The 21982-nt window shown below is 46.8% G+C and overlaps 1 protein-coding gene across 1 annotated transcript in view; it reads right to left on the reverse strand.

Moving 5' to 3' along the window:
* Positions 1–21982, reverse strand: part of NID2 (nidogen 2) — a 60466-nt gene that overhangs the window by 6568 nt on the left and 31916 nt on the right. Inside the window, exons 9-15 of the mRNA XM_032482035.1 lie at positions 14734–14877; positions 13946–14074; positions 12830–12973; positions 5893–6012; positions 5126–5356; positions 1464–1685; positions 693–862 (exon numbers count right to left, since the gene is read on the reverse strand). Coding sequence (XP_032337926.1) covers positions 693–862; positions 1464–1685; positions 5126–5356; positions 5893–6012; positions 12830–12973; positions 13946–14074; positions 14734–14877 — 1160 coding nt within the window. The remainder of the gene's footprint in view (positions 1–692; positions 863–1463; positions 1686–5125; positions 5357–5892; positions 6013–12829; positions 12974–13945; positions 14075–14733; positions 14878–21982) is intronic.

Below are 21982 nucleotides of genomic sequence, written 5' to 3' on the forward strand. Positions count from 1 at the left end.
TTCGTTCTCACAGATGAGCAAGTACCTGGAGCGTGGGAAGTTCAGAAATGGAATTAGATGATGTTCCATTGTAAGTGTCAGTGTGCTTCTCGTGAACTCCCTTCTCTTTTCTCCATTTTAGAGAAGAAATCCCTCCTCCAGAATGGGGTACCTTGACCGTAGGGAGACTGCTGGCTCAGGAAGGAAGCATCCAGCATCCCCTGGGAAAAACCCTGTCCGCTCCTTTCCCAGCATCACATGCTCCCCCAGTTTTTATCTATGAAGGAGTCAGGGAAGATCAGAAAAGATGCTGGTGAACAGAACCACGTGGGAGGGGAAGGGAGGGGCTGCCACAATGAAGCTGGTGTTAACTGACTTCCATGACCTCTGCAGAGATGTCTATGGCAGAGAGAAGGCTGGAGACTCGGGTTAACCTATCATTTTCCCTGGAATCTCCGTGCTGCCTCAATATCCTGACAACTCTCAGTCCCTTTCCATATATCTGAAACCCAGGAACCCATTGGAGAAAGTGGTGTCAGGCAAGCATGACTCCCGGCAGCAGAGAGCACCTCCATTCTGTGTGTCAGGCTCACGAAGAGACTGCAGTCCCAAAACCCTCCAGGACTCCCCCCCTCCACCTCTCCACCCCAGGCCGTTCCCCAAATCCAAAAGCCCCAGGCCACCCTGGCCCCCAGCGGAGAAATCCACTTTACATGCAGTGACAGCAGGGTCTTGGCTGTGTCCTTCTGAAGCCTGGTACCATTGAGGGGCAAGTGGCCGATCTGCTGGCCCTGGGCGTAGAGCAGGAAGGTGCCCACAGGTGGAGGGGCAACGTCAGGCCGGGGTGTGGGCCGGACTGTGGGCGGAGCGACCGTGGGGATACCTGCAGTGAGAAAGCGGAGGGACAAGGGTGGGAGGGGAGAGGGGAGAAAAGTTAACTTTCCCATGTACCAGAGCCTCCAGAAACAACAAAAGTTCTTTACCCTGGACAGATGTGCTCCAGATGTTCCTTAAAAGATTCTAATTTCTGGGGTTTTTTTCCCAAGACCAATTATGTAAATCACTGCCAATTACCCAGGAGGAAGACAACAAAACATGTCCCTCAGAACAAAGCAGAAAGTTTTTTTCTTTTTTCTTTTTTTTTAAGGGGAAAAAATCAGAGCCAGTATTGTGTCAGCTTCTTTTTGGGGCCCCAGGGTGACACGTGTCCCTTTTCACCCTGGACACGGGGTTGGAGGAGGAACTGCGTATTGAGCTGAGTCCCAGATGTTCCAATTACAGAAACTGCTGATGAAAATACCAGACACTAAATCCAAATTGGGATTGTGGGTGGACCAGATTATAAATCAGCACAGTGTATTAGTGACTTCTTCCACTGGACCTGCCACCCTTTATTTCCCCCCCTTCACTGACGGCTGGCAGCTTGCCCGCAGGAACACCTCAGATGCAGCAGAGGTGAGTGAGGGCTCTCCCAGGGTGCTTACATGCGGGGATGGTGCCAGGCTGGGAGCGGGTGCCCTGCACCTCTCTGCCGTCTTTGTCCACGCACCAGCAGAAGTCACTCTTCCCATGGCACTGCAGCGGGGTGAAGTGGCCCAGGTCATCACACTGGGGCACGTACTGGTCATCCCTGGGTGTGCCACCGTAGTGCTCCAGCAGGCTTTCCCTCCAGCGCTCACAGATGGTCCGGGGCCTCTGGGTGGGCTCTGAGCAGATAGGGACAGAAAGCCTTTGACTGTGGGCCAGGGACAGAACATAGCATGTCGCTCAAGATCCCCACACCTGGTCCCCCGGCCTTCTTCCTCCCAAGGTCCATGAGCACGGCCTCAGCCAAGGCCCTGGACGCTGGACCCGAACTGCAGAGTGCTCTAAGAAGTTCACCACAGGAACCAGGAGAGGGGGCCCTCCTGGTGCTCCTGTCTCCCCGGGCCAGGAGACTGTCAGCGAGGCCCAGCCACGGCAGGGAAGAACAGGAGGAGGTAACAGCTGGGGCGCAGGGCTCACTCAGCCAGGGAAGGGACCTCTGCTGACAGAGCGCTTGTGGGGACTCTCCTTGGGGACTCAGTGGCCTACACGATGCTTAAAGCCAACATTGATTCTTTCCCACCTGCTTCAGACTCCGGGAGCTGTGTCTAAGAGGATTATCTTGAGACCAGCCCATGTGTCTTAGAAAGTATTACTGAATGCCCTACTTAGGTGGCCCTAAGTATCCGTCCTTTGGAAAACTATACTGAGTAAATCTTCATATAATTAGTATGTGTGAGCATAGCAGAGATGGTGGCAAACACCTTGATACTGACTGTGAGACACTCCAGCTCCTAGAGGTCCTTTGGCCACCCTGCTCTGTGACTATCTTAAAGCTGAACCTTCTCCAGCTTCCCACCATGTTGCTCTGCCACATCCTTTCTCCAGCATCCTTGCCCATCCTCCCCTCCCTCCCAGCTCACCACTGTGCTTAAGCTCTCGCTGGCTTCCCATGCAGAGCAGTTTTTCTACCTGCATTTCCTCCCAGACTGCTTCTGCTGGACTGCCAAGGTTCTGTCCCACACACAGCAGTCCTGCCTCAGGGGACGCTGCTGCAGGCTGTTAAATAACTTGTACACTGTCCTAAGATAGGATCACCTAAAGGAGCTGAAATAGATAGGGCTCCTCCTTTACTAATTCCTGCAACTCAAAGCCTATGGTCTGTGGCATCAAAGAGCCGAGTACCTGCTTATAACTGCCACTTGGATGTGTAACAGAGATCTCTAACAAAAACCAGGCTTTCCTCCATCAAAGCTGCTCTCCCCTAGACTCTTCCATCTCAGTAAGCAGCACCTCCATCTTTCCATTGCTCAGGCCCAGTCATCCGTGACTCATTTCTTTCACTCCCCACATATGTCCAAACTGTCAGCTATGCCTTCAAAATACACTCAGAGTACGTTCACTTCTCCCTGCATCCACCCTGTCGTTTTGTGCCAGGATGACTACAAGAAACTTCACTGGTTTCCCTGCTTCCATCATCATTCCTGCCTCTTGGTCTAGACTCAATTGGCAGCCAGAAAGAGCCCCTTAAAAAAATCACTTCAGATCTCTTCTTTGGGCAAAGCTTCCAATGGCTTCAAAGAACAGTTGGAAAGATTCCAGTTGGGCTCCAGCACCTACAGTTCCTCAAGGAAAGTAAGAAAATGGTGAATAAAGTCCTCAGAGCTCAAACCCAACTCCAAGATCCACCATGTTGGGGGAAGCCAGTGCCCTTCATTCAGGTAGCTAATGACCCACGGGAAGCAAAGCTCTTTTTCAAACATCATGGAGAAGGAAAGACTGACTTCCTCACCCAGATGTGTCTCAAAGGACCCAGAGAGGGAAATGCCACTTCCTCAAACACTCGCCATCCATCACAAGGTGGGGTTCCCTGGAGATGTTCCCAGCACAGCCCCAGGTCCACATTCCCAACTCGGAAGATCCACTCTTGGTTCAGGGGACCACCCAACGAGGCCCATGTCTTTGTTTGGAATACAACACACAGCCCAGCCAGCTTCTGGGAAGCGGGAACTCACGTCACTTATATACGTGGGCATCCCTCTCATTCCTCACTATTTGAAGCTACTTCTTAATTCAACCATGGATTTATTTCTCTTCTCTTTCTGGTTGGCAGGGTTTTAAATATTTAACTTTGGGGCACAGAACACTCTGTGCTGAGCCCATTATGCAGATGAGACTAGTCAGAAATGTCAGCCAAGGCCAAACCAGCAGCAAGATGGAAGCCCGAGCCATGGGAACGAGTCTGCACAAAGGAACATGTCCCTCTTTTAGTAATTTCTCATTCTCTGTGCTCTCTTCTGGATCACTGTCCTTAACACATGCCTGTCTTAATAACTTTAATAGAATTCTGAACCATTCCCTTAAGATTCCTCCCAACCATCTGATTTCTTCACATTCCAACTGGAGTTAGAACTAAGACTTTTTAAAAAGTAGGCATGAGTGAAACAGAATTTCTGTATCCCCCGCCCCCCCACCTTTTTTTTTTTAAAGACCTACGAAACCTTTTCCTAGAAGTTGGGGCAGAGAGGAACTAGGCTGCACTGTGGAAGCAAGGGGACAGATACCATATACGTCTCAATCAGGCATTACCGATTTTACTTATATGAATCTTAGAGCAACTAATATCCGGGCCGTAACAATTAATATTACTGAAAGGAACAAAACGGGGTGGGGGGTTATTCTTCAGTTCTTGCTCTCATACATTAAAAGCCAAGACTAGTAATTATGGAACCCTTTTCAGTGGTAAAAATGGATCTTTGAATAGCAAGCTGGTGGATACGTGTAGGAATTATTTTGGCTAAAATATCATCAAACCAATCCCATGTTCTTCATAATAAAGGTCTTCCCATCTCTGAACTCAGCAAGGAGCAGAAGCCTGCCTTAGCAACCTGCAGTTGGTATCAGCTGCAAGGACTGGATAACCATGCCCCGCACAGACTGGGCATGCGCAGACGGTAACAGACAAGTTTGTCAGCGTCTCAGATTGCTCAGACTAACAAAACAGGTGCCTGCCCCTCTTCTGAAGGTGGCAGGGGCAAGTGTGACTCCCCATGGACATGCTGGGTCTGCCTAGAGAGGGCTGGGGTTACCAGCTTAGAGCCAAGCAGCTGGCTCCACCCTAAGTGTCATGCTTGTTTTTTCCTGTTGATATTTAAACAGCCTTCAGGCTGCTTGCTGCAGTTCAGAAGTCAGAGTTAAGTGATGTAAACTGATATGGAAGGCAGTTTTCCTTCTGGACCAAAGGCTGGTCTGGTAGGATCGTCTAGCTCTAAGATCTCCCTAAGCTGCCAAAGCAGATTTGGGAGTGGCCTCAGCCTGACCTACACACTCAGTCTCAACTTTTAGTCTTGGACTCAACAAAGGTCAAAGAGGCTGGAGTCCGACGTGTAAGTGATCATGTATGTCATGCACGTGTCTCTATGTCCTGGTAACATGAATGTGCACACAGGTGTACACATACCATTCAAGTGTTCCTAGGAGGTAGGAAGCTATGCAGGGATGGTGATCAGCCCTGAGTCTGCGTGGTCTGGGCAGAGGTTATAACCTACCCGGCGGTCAGCACCATCCTGCTTCTCCATCCCAGGCAGAAGCTGGGACCAGGTGTCTTTCCTGACTGGCTCACCTGGTGGTCCACAGCGAGGTGGGACGGAGCCGGGAGGAGTCCGGGTGCCAGGGATTTCACGACCATCCGGGTCCACGCACCAGCAGAAGCCCGTGCTGCCGTGACACTGCAGTGGCAGGAAATGACCTTGCTCATCACATTGTGGGACGTGGAGCAGAGCCCCGGGATGGGTGCGCTGAGCCTGGGCATCACGCTGCTGGTGCTCACAGGGCTTCAGTCCTGAGGTGGGGTCTTCCGGGACCAGAGCAGAGGAGATAAAAAGGAGGAAGAAAAGGCTTTGCAACCCATCCACTTTTACCAGCCAGCCTCAAAGTCTCCTGAGGGTTTTTTTTCTCTTTTTTCCCTATAATTGGAAGATAGGATAATATGGGGGAAATGGCTAGGCACTGGGATTTTGGAATCCTGGGTTCCTTTCTTAATCCTGCCACTATTTACCTAATTTCTCCATGTACGCTTGGTCTCAAGCCTTCATCGAAAGTACACTTATCGAGGCAAAGCAGATCACTAAGGCAATTAACCAGAACTGCTACTAGGTAGGACAATGGATGGGTAATCCTCCAGAATATTACTAACCAGTGAACTATCAGTAAACTAGGCAGTCCAAAAAAAAAAAAAAAACACACACAGGAAAAAAATCAGAGCCTGGAAAAATCCACCGACTAAAGCCTTGGACCCAGATAAATCAAGAGTGGGCTGACATGCTGCAGAAAAGGGGCACTGAGGGAGCAGGGAGTTTTCTGTGTTTAATCAGGACCACCCAACCTTACCAGGTGTGCACTGAAATCCATCCCCATGATATCCAGGTTGGCAGCGGCAGGAGAAGGAGCCAGGGGTGTTGGAGCAGGTCGCCGAGGGGTGACATCTGTTCTCCGAGCATTCGTCAACATCTGCAGTGGTCAGGGACGGGGACAGGGAGGGAGGGAGGAAGAGAGGGAGGGAAGAACAGTGTGACCTCCCTGCACACAGTCTCCGCTCCTCCACGGCCTTCGTGAGCATGGATCAATGATGGACGTCAACTTCAGAAGACCCTTAGGCACGAGTGGAAACATCATGGCACCTCAAAGCCAAGCTTAGTGCAGAGTCAGGGGCCATGTTCAGTGTAGAAATCAAACACATGGTCACTCACAGAGAAGTATATCCTGGCTATATTTCTAGAGCATCTTCCATACACTGAATTCCAGGAAGTTATTACCTTCAAACTAAAGTTTAGCCTATAAACCATTTCCTTTCAGTAACACTAAAATAAATACATGTAGCAATAATTTTTTTTTCCTTTTGTTGTTGGCACCATCTCCCTACAGACACAAAAAACCCAAGGAGACTCCAAATACCTTTTCAACTAAGTTAGAAGCACGTTTGGTCTTGTACCATCAGAGAGTCCTAACTCTCTAGAATGCCCAACTAATCAGACAGTTTATTTTTCACTTGTAGAATAAAAAAGTACACAAAAAATATTCTCAGGGGTTTTGAAACAACCGTAAGAAAGAAAGTCTAAATTTGTCTGTTTTATCGGTACAAACAATTCAAGTCCCCGCACTCTCCACACAGTACCACGAGGATTCATTTTCAGAGTTCTCCAAGCTACAACATTCCGAAACTTCAAACCAGAGCCAACTTACATTCCTTTATTTACTGAAATCAGCACACGCTGACAATAGCAAGACCCCCTTCCCTGCACAAAAAAAAAAAAAAAAAAAAAAAAAAGTCTTGACAATCTAACTGTTGAAACCAAAGCCCAGCAGTTGAGATAAGCCACCTTCAGAGACAGGAAGTCTTCCCCAGTAAAAAAGAGGATAAAGGGTATAGATCTGATAAAAAGCTCAACTGAAAATAAAACAAAGTCATCACAACCAAGATAACATCCAAAAAGTGTTATAATGTGCGAATAGAGAGAAACGCGGGCCGGGTGACCAGCTTGAAATCTGGAGGACAGGAGCGCCAGGAGTGAGCTGTGTCAGTTCCGTACAGCTCGCGACACAGACACGTCGGACGTGGAAGCCAGGGACTTAACAGCTGAATTTGACGTCCATCAGCTGGGGACAGAAGTGGCTCCTCGCCCAGCCTCCCAGGACCCAGATGAAATCTCTTTCATGGCTATCGGTGCCACCCTTGCTGCGACCAGACCCTCACTAAGCCACCTTCCAATGACTAAGGGCCCTTCCCGGGTACGAGTAAGTGGACAAGCTGGACACGCAACACAGACGTTCTCCTCGTGGGAGAGGCATCTCTTACACCGTGATTAGCAATTTAACTACGTACACTGCTTGTCCTCCGTCTCGGGGAGTTTAGTCAACATAAATTAATTCTCTCAAATTCTCTCAAATTTGCCCCCCAAAACCCTGAATGCTTGACACAGCCAAGTTCAAGGCCACCCAGAGAGGCTCTGCCCAGATGAGCAGTTGGCCTGCCTGGTCACCTTCCTTTCACCAACAAAAGGCAGGACAATAGTTATAAATTCACCTGCAAGGTTAGAAGCAAACAATGTTCGCTGGTTATCTCCTCAGTGAACCCAAAACAAACCAAATCAAAACAGTTGCAACAACAAAGACTTTATCTCCCATCTAATCAATGTGGGTTCTACACTGGCATATTTAATTATCTGGGAAGTTGGCCCTCTGTCTCTTTAGAACAACAACTCAAATGCCCAGTTGAGTGAGGCTGTGCCCATCCAGTTCTTTGCGCCTGGAAGAGGTTGTAAAAGCAAAGCTGTAAAAATTAACATGCAGCCAAATGCAGGAAGTTAAAGCTATTCATAATGCATATGCTAAAAGTACTTCTCATGGTGACAGGAACCCCAGGCAATGGCAGGAAGCAGGAATTCCTGAGACACAGGGCCTATTTCTAGAACCAATGGATCAGCTGCTTGGGATTATTTTTAAATTGAAGTATAGTGGGTTTACAGTGTTGTGTTAGTTTCTGGTGCACAGCACAGTGATTCAGTTATACATATATATATTCCTTTTCATATTCTTTTTCATTATAGGCTATTACAAGCTATTGAATATGGTTCCCTGTGCTATACAGTAGGACCTTGTTGTTTATCTGTTTTATATATAGTAGTTTGTATCTGCCAATCCCAAACTCCTAATTTATCTCTCTCCACCCTTTCCTCTTTGGTAACCATAAGTTTTCTAGGTCTGAGAGTCTGTTTCTGTTTTGTTAATAAGTTCATTTGTGTCATTTTTAAAGAATCCACATAAGTGATACCATATGTGAAAACTGAGAAAACCTGTAGGAATGATTAGACCATGTGGAGTAAAGTGTCTACTTTTATTAAAGGACATTTTCTTCTGATATAAGGACAGCTGCTCTTATCTGAGCAGAAAACACATAGCAGCTGAACTTTGAAACCCATTTGGTCTTATAATGCAATAGCATTGACACGTTTTTCTTAAAACTGTATTTGTATTAATACATTGCAATTTGAAAACTAAAACACAGGTGATAGCATATATTTGCCCTTCTCTGTCTGACTTGCCTCACTTAGTATGATAATCTCTATGTCCATCCATGTTGTTGCAAATGCTTGTGATTATTTTTGAACTAAGAGGATTCCCCAGAGGTACCAACTTATGCTCTTAAAGCCTGTGGCCTAGGAACCCTGAACAGACCCAAAAGGGCAGCCATCCTCTCCCCAGATACCAAAGTCACGAGGAGACAGTACCTTACAAGTGACCAACAGGGAGAAAGTCTTTGAAGAGACTGGAAGCATCCCAAGTGAGCCTCCTGTCCCCCAAGCTGACGAAATTTAAGGCTCCCTGAAGTGCAGTCCCCAACACCTCCTTGGGGGACCTGGCCCCATGGCAGAAAATTGCGGTCCTGTCAGCCACTCCACGGCCAGAGGGCAGGGTGCACTACGATCTCCCCGTCTCCCCTCCCAGGAGAGTTTGTGGGGAAGCAGAGCTGCTGTGTAAAGGAGAACCCTTCCCAGTTTCACAGGGTGTCGGGTGTCAGGAGCAAGCGCAGAAAGACTTAACCCCTTGGCAAGGGAGGAGCTTCCTGTTGGAGCACTGCGGGCAGGAGGCTGCCGTGGGCAGCGGGTGCTCAGCCATCACTGTTGGGGCTTCAGGGGCCGACAGAACACCGAGGTCAAGGCAGCAGAGCCCCTTTATCAGTCACCTGCTGCAAGGTGGCTTCGTCTCAGTGTCATTCTCCATCCTGTCCTCTAATAAGCTGCTAAAAGCCTGTGCGGAAAATGTGTTAAAACCCCTCTATTTTGGTGCTTCCACATTCTTCTCACTGCCTTCATTCGGAGGCCGCACCCAAAACCAGCTGAAATCCCTTCCAAACAAATCCAACCCCTGGACTCTAGCTCCCCCTCTTCAGGCTCCTCACTCCGCCTCCCTAACCCAGCAGAGGCTTGCACCCGCAGGGTCTCACCCCTCACCTGTCGGTTGAGAACCCAGCTGCTGGCTGTGCCCGTGTGGTCCCGCAGCGGCCTGCTCTCCGGGGTCTGTGAGGGTAATAAACTTCTTCCCCTCAAGCCTGGTTTTCTGCCCCTCTTGTGGCTGAGCCAATTTTACTGTTCCTTATCCAGCATCTACATTATTCTTCACACAGAAACCACGAAAGAGGATAGTGTAGGTAGCTCTCCTCATGGCCCTTCCCTGGGGAAAGGGCCCTCCGTGACCCAGTTCCTCATCTCCCACATGCTCCTCCCTGGAAAGGTCCCAGCTCAAAACAATCTGCTTCCCCCACCGGCAGAGTCACCGAGATCTGCAGGGACGCACACACCTGAGAGACGCCCAGCTCACACCAGTACAGGGTTGGAATCCATCCTGATTGAGGGACGCTGGGAAAGATTTCACTCTACTTGGATAAACATCATTCCTGCTAGTGGCTCAGACTAGACTGAGAGCCCAGAGCCAAGGGCAGCCTCTCCAGGGAACCTGGTTTTTAACAAACTGGCTGGAGAAAAGTCCACACATCATTTTATTGTTAGTTTGACAGAGTGGGAACAAATACATGTGCTGTGAGTGTGCACACTTTCCACAAAATAGAGCCCTTGTCTTTTTCTCTCTCATCTCACGGTCGCTGGGACACATGCATACTGTGGCATGCCTTTAGAAATGCGCACACATGCATTTATGTCCTTATCCTGCAAGTCGCCTTCATGATTAGCCCAGACTGATTTATATGAGGCGTAGGTCTTTAGGAAAATGACTGCTCCTCTACTGCCCCAGTCTGAAAACGTGGAAGGCAACCACATGGTAACTGACTGTGGGAGGCATCCTCCAAGATGACCCCAAAGATCCCTTCCTCCTCGTATTCAGGGTCTTATGTAATCCCCTTCCACGGAATAACCTGCTTCTAACCAAGACACTAAAGCAACACTGAAGGGGTGTCATTTCTGTGATAACTTCCATCCTGCCAGTAGACCTGCCACTGGCATTGGCGAAGTCAGTTACCTTGTAGGAGAGATCCATGTGGCAACAGCCAGCAAGGACCCGAGGCTCTCGGTCCAACAGTCCTCGGGGAACTGAATCCCGCCAATAACCATGTGAGGCCCTTTCCCCAGATGGCCTTCACATGAGGCTCCAGGATGAGCAAACACCCTGACTGCAGCCTCGGGAAAATCCTAAAGCAGAGGAATGAGCTAAGCCATACAGATAATAATAATGTGTATTATTTGAAGCTGCTACATTTTGGGGGTGATGGGTTATACAGCAACAGATTACTAATACACCGGGGAAGCAACAGATGGGTTTTGGCCTCTTTTTAAGGTTGTGGATTCCAGAGAGAATCCCAAAAGTAGAGAACCAGATATAAAACAGGGACAATTGCAAATGGCAGAAATCAGTAAGTGGAATGACAATCCTACACAATTCTCGGCATGGAAAAGTAGCTCATTTCAGGGTCCTAATAGACCCCAGAAAGTACCCCAAGTCCTACAGGACAAGCAGATGTTAAAGGAAGGGAGAGAGAATGAGTCCACAAGGGGTCAGGACAAGAAGAATCTTACCTACATTAACCCGCTGATTTGAACACTCATCACATCTAAGCTGCAATTAACTTCAGCTTCTTCGTTTTAAACCACAGACCTAAGGAATGAATTGCTTTAAAAGCACCATCTCTGCTGACCTGAGATGTTTAAATATGAGACTCTACCGACAAGATTTTCTCCTCTGTGCATTCTCCTGTCTGAGAGCCCGTTGTGCATGTGTCTAATTGGACCGAATGATGAGTTCCACTCCAATGAGGGCGGAACAAGCAGCGTCCCCTCTGCGGGGCTGTGCGCCTCACCCTGACCCCAGACCTGCAGGGTGGCTCCGTCTGTAAGGAGCATCTGTTACAGACCGCCTCTCTCACCTGTCAAGTCGGACAAGTCTGTGAGAATTACAAATGTACCTCATTCTAATGTGAGAAGCACTTGAGCTCTGTTTAAAGCTGGGGGTGTTTTTAGGGAGGAAAAAAAACCCAGGGCTGAATGGAGCCACAGCTTTGGGTCATTTCAAATATAAACTGTGTTGTCAAGAAAACCATGCAGCAGAGCTTCTGTGCAGGGAAGTGGAAACATTCATTAAAGAGCCAGGTTCAGACGACCCCGAACAGCCCCATGGCTGGACAGGAGCGGCAGGCTCCGCTGCCCTGACACGTACGTTCTGTCGTAACGTGAGTTTTCAGGCTGCTGGCCCACTCGGCCTGTCCTGCTGAACCCAGAGCGAAAGGGGAGGAGGGAGAGCACCACACACCTGGCCAGGAGGGCGGGGCCGTGCTCTTTGCTCTCGGGAGTCACATGCTGTTCTCAGCAAATCAGCTCAGCGGGTCCCGGGGTCCGGGGGTGGGGAGCAGATACAAGCAGCGACTTGAGGAGTGGGGGAACGCCTGTGTTTTAGGTTTACATTCCTAAAACTGACCCCTTTCCATGCCAAACCCTTACCCCACCCTCTTCTCATCCCCAGTGTCTCATTTTACCATAATTTGTGTGTATTACTGACAGACAACGTGAAACTGAATTTCAACTCAGTCACGTGTCACTGGGTATGTTTTGAAAGCTGTTAGTGGATTATGTAGACTTACTGAATAATCTCTACATTGAAGTACTACTACTTCACTTTCAGGAACATTTATACTCAGTGTTAAGCCTAGTGTTGCAGTGACAACCTCACACATTTCTAAGTTCAATGTTGACAGTGTTAGTCCCGCGTTCTGGTTTAGTGATTTTATAAAACAATGTATAAAGTCTTGATGGTAGCTAGATTTCTGAGAGAAAAGTTTTGAGTCCTTAGGTATGCACTAGGTATCCTGTCCAGGGAGAGAGGGGAGGGAGTAAGTTACAGAGAAAGAGCTGTATGTGTTTAGAGATGGCTCAAAACACCACTTCAAGCAAGGGAACAGCAACTAGAAATTAGGCATGACCTCCAAGGGCTGAAGTAAGCCATTAGCAAAGAGACTGAAGGATGGAGACTTCCTCCCAGGAGAATATATGACTTTAGCTCCAAGAACAGAAAGTTACAAGCCGACAGGGGCTCCCAGGGCTCCAGGCACGTCTCCGCCAAGGACAACCATATATGCTCAACGATCTCGCCCAAGGCAAGTCACCCTTGGCCTCTCTGACCCAAAGGACACCTTGTCTTTCTCTTCTGGCAGTTCCAAGGCGGTGCGAGTAAAAGGAAGGGAGAGGTTTCAGAGTGGTCCCGGCTACATGGGGATGTGCATCAGAGGCAACTTTCAGAGTGGCGGAAGCCGACCGCAAGTACTCACCGGTGCACTGGTGCCCATCGCCGGTGTACCCGGGCAGGCAGGCGCAGCTGAACGAGCCGCCTCCGTGATGAATGCACCGGGCCCGGCCGGCAGGAGCACAGTTATGACTGCCATCCTCACAGGGGTTGGGAGGTGGGGCGATCACTGAAAAGAGAGGAAGGCAAGGTTGTCCCAGAGTTCTGGCCTGAGAATGGGTGAGCCTTGCACTTCACAGTGCGACAGATCTGCACTTCACAGTGCGACAGATCTGCACATCAACAGCATCGGGACAGCTGGGGGCTTATAAGGAATGCAGGTTCTCAGGCCCCGGCCCAGAGCCAATGAATCAGAATCAGCATTTTAACAAAATTCCCTGGGTAGTCTGTGTGCACATGACAATTTGAGAAGTGCTAGTCTTGCTTTGTGGTTACCACACTAGGCATGAAGACCAGCTATCAAGACATTCCTTGGTTAAAGTTTCTAACTCCCCAGAGCACTGCAGCTCTGCACGCCTGCATGTACATACGTACACACACAGTCTCTGTGATCGCTGCGACTTTTTCATCTCACTGAATTGAAAAGTGTGTTTTCTCTAATACCAACCAGCTCTAACAATGGGATGAATTTGGAATTCTAGTTCTTTGGATCCACTTATAGATCAAAAGTATTTTTTTTGGAACTCTAGAAAAGGGAGCTTAGATGGAGCTCTTTTATCAGTTGAGTAGGACAAACATCTTTGAATTACAAATCCACTTCGATCTAATTTGAGAAATACTTGACCTTTATCTAGAGCTGTTGTTATTAGAGGTTCATAGTCTTGTTACACAACTGGGCTAAATAAACACTAAGATACACAGCAATCCCAACTGAGTTGAACATCCTTCAATAACTTACACCATAAATGTGTATTTAGAGAAGAACAATAACACAATAACACAACAACAAAACCCAAAGCAAAAACAAAACCCCAACAAACAGGGCTGAACTGAGCCAGAGCTTTGGGTTATTTCCATGTAAATTATCTATTTTCTAGAAAACCCTGCAGCAGAGCTCCTGTACAGAAGTGGAAACAGTAGTGAGTCAAAGAATAAGGTTCAGCAAGACTTTGGCCAAAAAGAGGCCTGGTGTTGGACTCACAGACGCAGGTGTGCCGGTCGTCTGCGAACTCGTAACCGCTCCGGCACTCGCACCTGTAGCTCCCGAGCAAGTTGACACACACGGAGTTGGGGCCGCAGCGATGGAAGCCGGCTGCACATTCATTCACATCTAAAGGGAAACAAGAACAAAGTGCTGCTTAAATCAAGAGTCCCACAAGTGGAGGGTCTGCAAACTCCATGACTTCTCACCCCTACGAGGTTTCAGTGGGACTAAACAGGCATGGAAATGCAGCCTAAGCACCAGATGTGGATTTATGTCGTCATAAAAATAAACATTTATTCCAAGCCATTCAAGTACGAGCCCCAGGAGATATGTTTTAAACAAATATTCTGAGAATTCTTTAAACATTAAAAATATTCTGAACATTTAGAAGAAAAACACACGGTAACCATTTTCTTTTTAAAATGGTATAGAAATTTCTACTACTGCTTTTTGGGATATAAGAGGTGAAAGAAATGTCTGAAATCTAAGGATAAATAGTGTACTTTTTAAAATGTAAACTGCGCTTGATACAGGCTTAAAATGACCACATTTCAGAATGCAAAATATCCAGGGATTACAATAGATGCTTTCAGAGTCTCAGCCCCGAATACCCGCCTCCAAACTACCCTCTTAAAGCAGGATATGCTTAGTTTTTAAATAACGATTTAGATGAATAGCTGCTGAACTCATTGATCTATGGAGATCACAAAGACGACAGACACTTGTCTTCCCTCCATGTAACACTGGACAACTCCATGAAGGAACACGGGGCATGTGGCTCTTACCCATGCAACTCCGTCCATCTCCCTGGTACCCAGGTGCACACTCACAGGTGTAGTCTACGCCTGTCGCCGGATGGCACCGAGCTGTGGTGGCACATGTGTGGCTCCCGTCATAGCAAGGATTCACTGGGGCGGGCTCTGAGTCCCCTGTGTGGGCAGAGAGGAAATTTTTTAAAAAGCACTAACTACTGTGTATAAACAACAAGGTCCTACTGTACAGCACAGGGAACTACATTCAATAGCTCGTAATAACATATAACGATAAATATGAAAAAGAAAATGTGTAACTGAATCACTATTCTGTACACCAGAAACCAACACAACGTTGTAAATCAACTATACTTAAAAAAAAACCAAAACAATCTGGCTGTTGTGAAGAGGACGGGACAGAAGGAAGAAGACTGGCGAGTCCTTGGAACAGACTGTGTACTGGTCTGTGTTGGGGGCCCACCTGGCAACCGTACTAAATTATTAATATCCAACATGAGGGTGGATTATCTGCGTCACAGTTTTAAATTCCAGAATGGCTTCCCCTTGCCTACTCTATATGGACAGCTAACCTTTTCTTGCTTACAGTGGGCTTGGGTCCAGGAAACAAAAATATCCAACACGTGGCATCCTTTCACTTTAAAGTGCATTCGTTCTATCACCTTGTGTGATTCTCAGTATGATTCTGTGAGGCAGGCTGCCATCCTTTTTATCGGTAATTTTCACAGACAGAGGAAAATACTGAGAGACCTTGGAAAAACTGCCCAAACTCACAAAGCCAGGAAGTGGTACAGCAAAGACTCATACCCAAATTCCTGCCTCTAAATTGGGCAGTCTCTCACTAAGTGAGCTATTTTATGGGTCAAAATTCAATTAATGAGAAAATCTTGCTTTTTAAAAAAGATTTACAAAACCAAACAGGAATGACTTGCAGTATTTGCTCTTTAGGATTAACCTTGCCATCCACTAGGTAGTGATGACTATTAACATCTGAAATCTTCCCTGAAGAGCTCTATTTCTAGACAAAGTGTAACGGTAATGCTTACTAAGCACTTACGTGCCGGGCACTGTTCTAAACCCTTTACGTATATCATCCCTTTAAATTCTCGTGACTATTCTGTGAAGAAGGTATTATCATCATCTTCATTTTACCACAGCACAGAGAGGCCAAGTAACCTGCCCAAGGTCACACAGTCAGAAGTGGTGGATAGGTTAAAAAGCCGGGCAGTCTGACTCCAGAGCCCATCCATGCTTTCCACCATTTTGCTACAATTAGCACCAAAGGAACTTCACAAAGTCATCTAATCTAAGCCAAGAGCACAGAGACGGTGGTGTTGGAGAGAGCCCCGGTTGCCCAGACAGGATGAATCCATTAACTTTGGGCACTTCCATTTACTTCTGATTCCTCAGGTGCAAAATGAGAGTAAAAAAGTAATGCTTATGTCTGCCAGAACTGCTGAAGAAAAATGTAAAAACTCAATGCAATATATGTGAAAGGTGAGTCCTCAGTGACTGTGTTCCCTCTTTCTCAGCGGAGCGTGTTCATCCTCACTTGAGGTTTTAGTTTTGTCTCAGTCCCCAGAATTCATTCTGATCTTAGGTTCAAAAGATTCCATGAGCCTCACCCAAACCTTCCGGCCTTTACATCAAGCCATCCCTGCCGCTGCCGGGGCTCCATCTAAGTCACGATAACTTGACTTCTGTGCCTGAGTCTGTCTCGACAGGCAGACACAAGTCCTACCTTACTCTCCACAGTTCTCTCACTGCCCCAGAAACCAGCAGTGCAGCATCCAGAGACACAGGCTGGTGGTACCACCTCCTCCTGGGTGCCCTCCCATCTCACTCCAGCTCACCCACGTCTCCCACCCCCAACCTCACATGGGAGAGCCTCGCCCAAAGTAACTCCTAGTCTAGACCCAAGTGCCTGCTGCTGTCACCTGCCTCATAAACGGATTGCGCCCGTCCTTAGGCTGCCCGGCCACCTCCCCGTGCTAGCCCCCCGCCCACGTTAGCCCTCTTCCCATTTTCCCTATTAGGCGGCTGTGAATGCGGATGTTTGGCTGAGTCCCTGACGGGTCACATTTGCTTTCTGGTAAACTCCTACCATCATGTTATAAGAAATACCATGTGTGGCCCTGCCATGGAATATTCTCTCATTGATTCCCACATTGTGGCCTGAAAATAGCAAGGGCCATGGGTTTATGCTCAGTTCACCTCAGTGGTATTAGCTAGAGTGACAGAATATTCTTAAGAAAACAGGACCAACAGTGGCTCCAAGCATTTCTAAACCTGATGAACTTAAGTCCGCCAGCACAGGCCTCACTCCCCAAACCCTGGGGACATCCTTGCATGTCCCCCGTCCCTCCCTTCTGGGGCTCTTGCCAGATGGGACGGAAGCACAGCACTGGGGTTGTGGCTGCGGGGTCAACTTGACAGCACTGACCAAGGTCCCGAGTCAGTCCCTGGTGTGTGCTGCCCTTCAGAACAACAGGGTCGCATCCTCACTCAAGGCGCCATGAGAGACAAGTACCTGAATGTCCCCCTCTCCATTTTAGGAGAAGATTTTGTACCAAATGCCTGGCCTACCCAGCCAAAGGCGGAAGTGAGCTCTGAAATGTTCTAGTTTATAAATTCAAACGCCTAGCCTTCTTGTTCAGTACTTTCCAACATCAAAATCTCACTGTGGCACATCCCAGGAGATTAGGGAGTTACACATAATGTCAGGATCTCACCACCCCAGGAGGCATTAAAAGAAAAAAGCAAAAAGCACAAATAGTGATTTGCAAACTTAGACAGGGTACCTAGCCTACCAGTAATTGAGGGGGAAATGTACATACTTTACATAATTCTGACTTAAAATAGACTTCACTGACAGCATGGCCACATAACTTGCAGAGCCCAGTGTGAAAGGAAAATGTGGAGCTCTGTTCACAAATTATTCAGAGTTTCAAGACAGTGACAGCAGAGCTTTAAACCAAGAGTACAGCTCCTTCTGCACATGAGGCCCTGTGCTCAGAATTCGGTTTCCAAAAACACTATTTTAAAAATACATTTCTAAAATAGTTTGGCTATTCATTCTCTATGGCTAGTGAGCTTTTCTCCTATTATAGTAAGTAAAGAATAGCTGTATCCTTCTTAAGACATTTTCTGTTTCACCCTCACCCTCCTGAACAGTGACTCTGACAGAGGATCTGGAACTAATTTACTCATTTAATCCACAGGGGAAGAGTGGTTTTCCTTAAAGGAACAGTCCCCATTGGCTTGAATGCATGGCCTTCTGCCCAAACTCTCCTAACCAGCGAGTTGAGTCCTGAAGTGGAAGCAAGAGCAGTAAGCAATCCTGGGTCTTGCTCTGTGACCCTACAAACACTAGCCAACCCACACTGGAAGCCCCAACACTTGGGGAGGCGGAGGGGCTGGTGGCTGGGGAGGGGCTGGTGGTGGCTGGGGAGGGGCTGGTGGTGGCTGGGGAGGGGCTGGTGGTGGCTGGGGAGGGGTGGGGCCACAGGCTCCCAGTGCTCACTGCGAAGACTACCTCCTGAACCTGAGACCCTGGAGCGCCCTCATCGGGCAGGGCAGCTGTGTTGTCTCACCCATCCTAACCAGACCCACGTCCCAACCGGACCATTGCTTCCTCTGGAAAGAGCGGAAGTCTCAAGATACTGTGGAGAGAAAGAAAGCAGGTTGTACTTTTCTCTTTTTTGTTGTTATTTTCTTCTTTCATCCTCATTTTCCTCCCATTCAGGCAGAGTGGACAGTATTCCTGTCTTCTGTAGGGGGGATGAAACACAAAGGGTAACACACACATTCCCCCTCTCAACATCTGGTCTGCATGTCAAGGTGGTCCCGAGGTCTGGGGAGTCCCCACGGAGGAGCAAGGCCATGGGCAGGGCGAGAGGGGGCTCTGCAGCCGGGCTTGGGTTTGAGTCCCAGCTCACCCCTTTCTAGCTGTGACCAGGCAGCTTGCTTCATGTCTGCACCTCAGCCTCTGTAAAAGGGTGATAATTATCCCTTACTGGGTAGGACTGTTGAGGGGATTAAACGGCTTCATTCATGCAAGGTACTCAGAACAGTGCTTGGCATTAAGTGAACTGTCCTTTGCTACTACTGCTAGAATAATAATATTATTAATTATTATTATTTGACCTGAGTAGAAAGGAAAAATCATGTAATTTCAAGGACAAATTAGCGGCTCGGTACCTGCCAGTTTGCTGGCCTTCTGGGCCTTGGCTGTTCCCCTTTAGCGTACCTCCAGGACAAGCACACCCAGGGATCTGTCTTTTCCTTAAATGATTCCAGAATCTGAAGGGGACTCTGTGGCCTGGTAGGTTCTCCCACTAATTACACTTCTTACAGATCAGACGCCTAGACTCAGTGAAGAGCGGAACTGGACATTCAAAGGTGAAGGCAGTTTTCCCCCATTGTTTTTATTTACATCTGTCCTTGGGAAATGGGCAACAACAGTCCTTTCCCTCCTGAGATACATGTTTCTATAAAATCAATTGACATTTTCATACTAGTAATTCATTACCTTATAATCCCATCTTTGGACAGTCAGTGGCTACGCTTCCAACCAAGTTTCCTAAAACCAAAATAACCAACCAATCCAACAAACTGAGGATTCTCACTTCAAGCCACCTCTACATCCTAGCCTCTTACCTTAATCTCCCATTACCACAACACTAAAGTGACACTTGCACATGGAGCCCTCAGCGCCGCCGGTGGTAAAGCCCCGGGGCATGAGTCAAGGAAGCACCGCTCAGAGGCACGGATTCCGGGCTCAGCAGTATCGACATGGAGCTGAAAGAACATTCTTTCTCCTCTTGTGCCTCTTGCCTTCTAAGGGAAAACTACCTACTGGTTTTCAGAATTAAAATGTCCCCTTGATCTGACAAGGTCATTTCCCACCTGGAGAGTCCCCTTACTTCCCAGGCTCATTCTCTGGCTTGCCTAGAACTTTTTTTTTTTTTAATTAATAGACTTTAAAACAATTTCAGATTTGCAAAAAAAAAAATTCAGCAAAAAAGTAGTTCCCATAGTCCCCCCTCCCCCGGTTTGCGTGGTTCCTTCTGTTATTAACATCACACACTAGTGTGGCACATCTGTTGTGACTGACGGACCAACACTGATGTGTTATTACCAACTACAGCCCATGGTTTACACTGGGCTACACGCTGCGCTGTCCAGTTCTGTAGGGCTTGGCAACTACATAATGACGCGTGTCCACCATGACAGTATCATACACAATAGTTGCTCTGCTCTAAAAATCCCTGTGCTCTGCCCTCTTCTCCCTCCCCCTGACCCCCTGGCAACCGCTGATCTACATACTGTCTCTATTGTTTTACCTTTTCTAGAAGGTCTCGAATTGCACAGTGTGAAGCCTTTTCAGACTGGCTTCTTTCACTTAGTAACATGCCCTGTGGTGCCTTGATAGATCTCGAACGTTTTTATCGTCATGTTTATCTAGCTTCATAGGTGAGGCTAATGACGAGTGAAGTATGCGAACCACTGCTTTAGAGGTTTGGGTTTTTTCCCCCACAACTGTTTTTTTCAATTAAGATATAATTCACATACCATATAATTCACCCATCTAAAGTGCACATTCCATGCAAATGGAAATGGAGAAAAAGGAAAAACCAAGTGCACAATTAAATGTTTTTTTAAAAATAAATTAGCAGAGCTCTGTAACTATAAACCACAATCAATTTTAGAACATTTTAATCCCCCCCAAAGAAACCTTGTACTTTTTAACTATCAACTCCCTACCCCACTATTATACCTCCAACCTAGGCAACCACTAATCTGCTTTGTCTCTGTGGATTTGCCTGCTCTGGACAAAACAGAATCACGCAATATGCTGTCCTTCATGACTAGTTATCTGCACTTAGCATAATGCTTTCAAAGCTCATGCATAGTGTAACATTCCTTTTTATGTTTTAATAGTCTTCCATCATATGGATATATGACGTTTTAAAAACCTATTCACCAATTGATGGACATTTGGGTTGTTTCCACCTATTGGCTATTATGAAGTTTTCATAAGCTTTTATTTCTCTTGGGTATGTAGGCAGGAGTACAGTTTACTCAGTCAAACAGTAACTATGTGTTTAGCTTTTTGAGTAACCGCTGTTTTCCACAGTAGCTACACCATTGTACACTCATACCAGCGATGTGTGAGGGTTTCAGTTTCTCCACATCCTCACCAACATGTGTTATTATCGGTTTTTTTTTTTATTATAAGCCATCCACATGCAAAGTAGTATCTCATTATGGTTTTGAGTTTTGTACTTCCCTGGTGATTAATGATATTGAGCATCTTTTCATGGGTTCATTGAATGCCATCTTTGGAGAAATTTTTTTTTTTTTGCCTATTTTTAATTATTTGTCTTATTATTCAGCTGTAAGAGCTCTTCATATATTCCTAATACATCTCTAAACATGATTTGCAAATACTTTCTCCCATTCTGTATGTAGGTTGATGTCTTCTGAAGCACAAAAGTTTTTACTTTTGACAACATCTCATTTATTTATTTTTTTTCTTCTGTTGCTTGTACTTTGAGCATATCTCAGAAACCACTGCCAAATTCAGGATCACAGTTCACCCCTATGTTTTTTCTAAGATTTTAATTTAATTACGTAAGGTCTTTGACCCATTCTCAGTTAAATTTTTATATGGTATGAAGTAAAGGTCCATCTTCATTCTTTTTCTTTGAGTATTATTCCATTTTACTGACCCTCCTGTTTTTCCAGAAATAACTTTCTTTGAATAATACTTTAATATTTTATAATGTTTTACATTAGGCAAAATGCTTTTATATTTGCTTATGCAATTTCATTTTTGTCAATTGAAATACAGTTGACTTAGAACATATAAGTTTCAAATGTACATCAAAATGAGTCATTTTTATAGATTATACTCCATTTAAAGTTATTATAAGATATTGGCTATATTCCTTGTGCTGTACAGTATATCCTTGTAGGGACTGCATTAAATCTGTAGGTTATTTTGGGTAGTATGACATTTTAACAATATTAATACTTCCGAGAGTTCCGGTCAAGACAGTGGAGAGGTAGGACCACGAGCTTGTCTCTCCTACAACGAAACCACAACTGAATGCTAAACAACCATCAAAGACAGACTGGAACCTAGCTAAAAAGATCTTCTGCAACTGGAAATATAAAGGGGGAACCACAGCAGGATGGTAGGAGGCACATGCTCGTGATACAATTGGGCCCCAAACCCCTGGGGTGGGCAACCCACAAG

The sequence above is a fragment of the Camelus ferus genome, chromosome 6 (assembly GCF_009834535.1).
Source record: "Camelus ferus isolate YT-003-E chromosome 6, BCGSAC_Cfer_1.0, whole genome shotgun sequence".
Taxonomy (NCBI): Eukaryota; Metazoa; Chordata; class Mammalia; order Artiodactyla; family Camelidae; genus Camelus; species Camelus ferus.